General features: G+C 43.7%; 1 protein-coding gene across 1 annotated transcript; it reads left to right on the forward strand.

The window, feature by feature from the left end:
* Positions 1–218: 218 nt before the first annotated feature.
* On the forward strand, positions 219–845 carry LOC131857480 (uncharacterized). Its single transcript, XM_059210123.1, has one exon. The coding sequence runs from the start codon at positions 219–221 to the stop codon at positions 843–845; it is 627 nt and encodes a 208-aa protein (XP_059066106.1).
* Positions 846–1955: the final 1110 nt, after the last annotated feature.

Genomic DNA, 1955 nt, shown 5'->3' on the forward strand with positions numbered 1-1955 from the left:
CCTGTGAGGGTTTCATGTGTCTAGCACATCAGTATTACTTGAGGAGAAACAGGTCAAACCCAAACTTACAGAATTCACCAGAGATTGAAGAGGAGGGTGACCCTTTTTCAGCACCAGCCATGGATGACTGAGATGGGGAAAGGCGAGAAAATAGCACTAGGGAGATGCTCAATGATCTTGCTAGGGGTCAGAGGGAGCTCTAGGCTACATTGCAGCAGATGGCTATAGCCATTACACAACATTTGATGAGAGCAGATCAAGGCAATAATGCCAACCAAGGTAATAGTGGCAACCAAGGTAATAATGGCAACCAAGGTAATAATACCAATCAGGGTAATAATGCTAACCAGGGAGGTGGAAAAGGTAATGGAGGTAATGGAGATGCATCGGTTAACAGGGGAACCAGGACATATGCTAGAGCACATTCTTCTACTACGAGACCACTCATGCCACAGTTTCCTCTAAGACAGAATGACCAAAATAATGTCGGTCCTACACAACAAGAGATTCAAGATATGATTATGGATGATTGGAGGAACTCTAGCCCTGAGTTACAGGTTGAGATGAGATTCAGGGAATATATGGATGTTAGACTCAAGAATATGCCCATGAGAGGAAACCGACAACATAATTATGAGATGAGGAAGAAGTTGGGAAAGTTGTCTATTCCATACTATGATGGTACAGGGAAGGCTTCAGCACAGACATGGGTTGAGAAATTAGATACTTATTTCCAGCTTAATCCCATGCTTGGGGAGGATGTGATTAAGTATATTGCATTGCACTTGGATGGGAGTGCACACGAGTGGTGGCACCATGGTATGGTCACATTGGGCCATAACTAAATAGACACATACACAGAGTTCACTGAGAGGTTGATTGACAGGTTTGATACGAAGGATCCAAAACTCCATTTCAAGGAGTTAGCCCAATTGAGATAGTGAGGTCCTATTGACAGTTACATCTCAGATTTCCAGAGTCTATCAGTGTTGGTTACAGACATTTCAGAGAGGAGGTTGATTGTATTGTTTGTGGATGGATTGTCAGAGCCTCTTCGTGGTTGGGTGAAGGGACATGATCCCCTCACATTGTAGGATGCCATTCGGAAGGCGAGAAATCTTGCACCTTCTGCTTCTAGGAGTAAGTTCACTTCTAAGGATCCACACTTCAAGAAGGACAAGGATAAGAAACCTCTACATAAGGATTCTCAGCCTTAGAAAAAAGAATCAAAGAGGTTAGACAATGAGACACTTAACAAGTTGAGGTGGAAAAAACTATGTTTTCAGTGTAGGGAACCGTGGGATTTATCTCACAAGTGTCCTGTGAAGGCTAAGGCCAACTAGATGGAGTACTTCTCTATTGAGGAGTCACAGTCAGAGGATGAGGAACAACAGTCAAAGTCTGATGGTGAGAGCAGTGCCACTGAGGAGGGTTCAAGGAATGAGAAGTCCCTAGCTAGATTGACAGGTGCTCAAAAGGCAATTACTTTTAAGGTGCGTGGCACCATACAGGGACAAAAGGTGGTTGCTTTGTTGGACACTAGGGCCACACATAATTTCATAGATTCACAGTTAGTGGCTACGAGAGGGTGGCAAACTGAAGAACATTCAGGATTCCGAGTCATGGTAGCTAGTGGTCACAAGTTACTATGCACACAAAAGATTACAAATCTTTGCATCAGATTGGGAGATGGTTATGAGCTCTGGGATGGGTTCTATGTTTTGGACATGGGTGATTATGATGTTATCTTAGGGATGACTTGGATGGCATTGTTGAGAGAGTTTACTCTCAACATGGAGAGAGTAGAGATGAGGTTCCAGCACGAGGGCAGGACCATGGTACTCAGAGGATTATCAAATGGCAGTTGTAGGGTAGTTTCTTTAAGGAGGATGGAGAGGTTGTTCAGACATGATGATGTTGAGTGGGCAGCAAAGTGCTTGATTATGCCAACATCA

Source organism: Cryptomeria japonica, chromosome 8, assembly GCF_030272615.1.
Source record: "Cryptomeria japonica chromosome 8, Sugi_1.0, whole genome shotgun sequence".
In the NCBI taxonomy this organism is placed as follows: domain Eukaryota; kingdom Viridiplantae; phylum Streptophyta; class Pinopsida; order Cupressales; family Cupressaceae; genus Cryptomeria; species Cryptomeria japonica.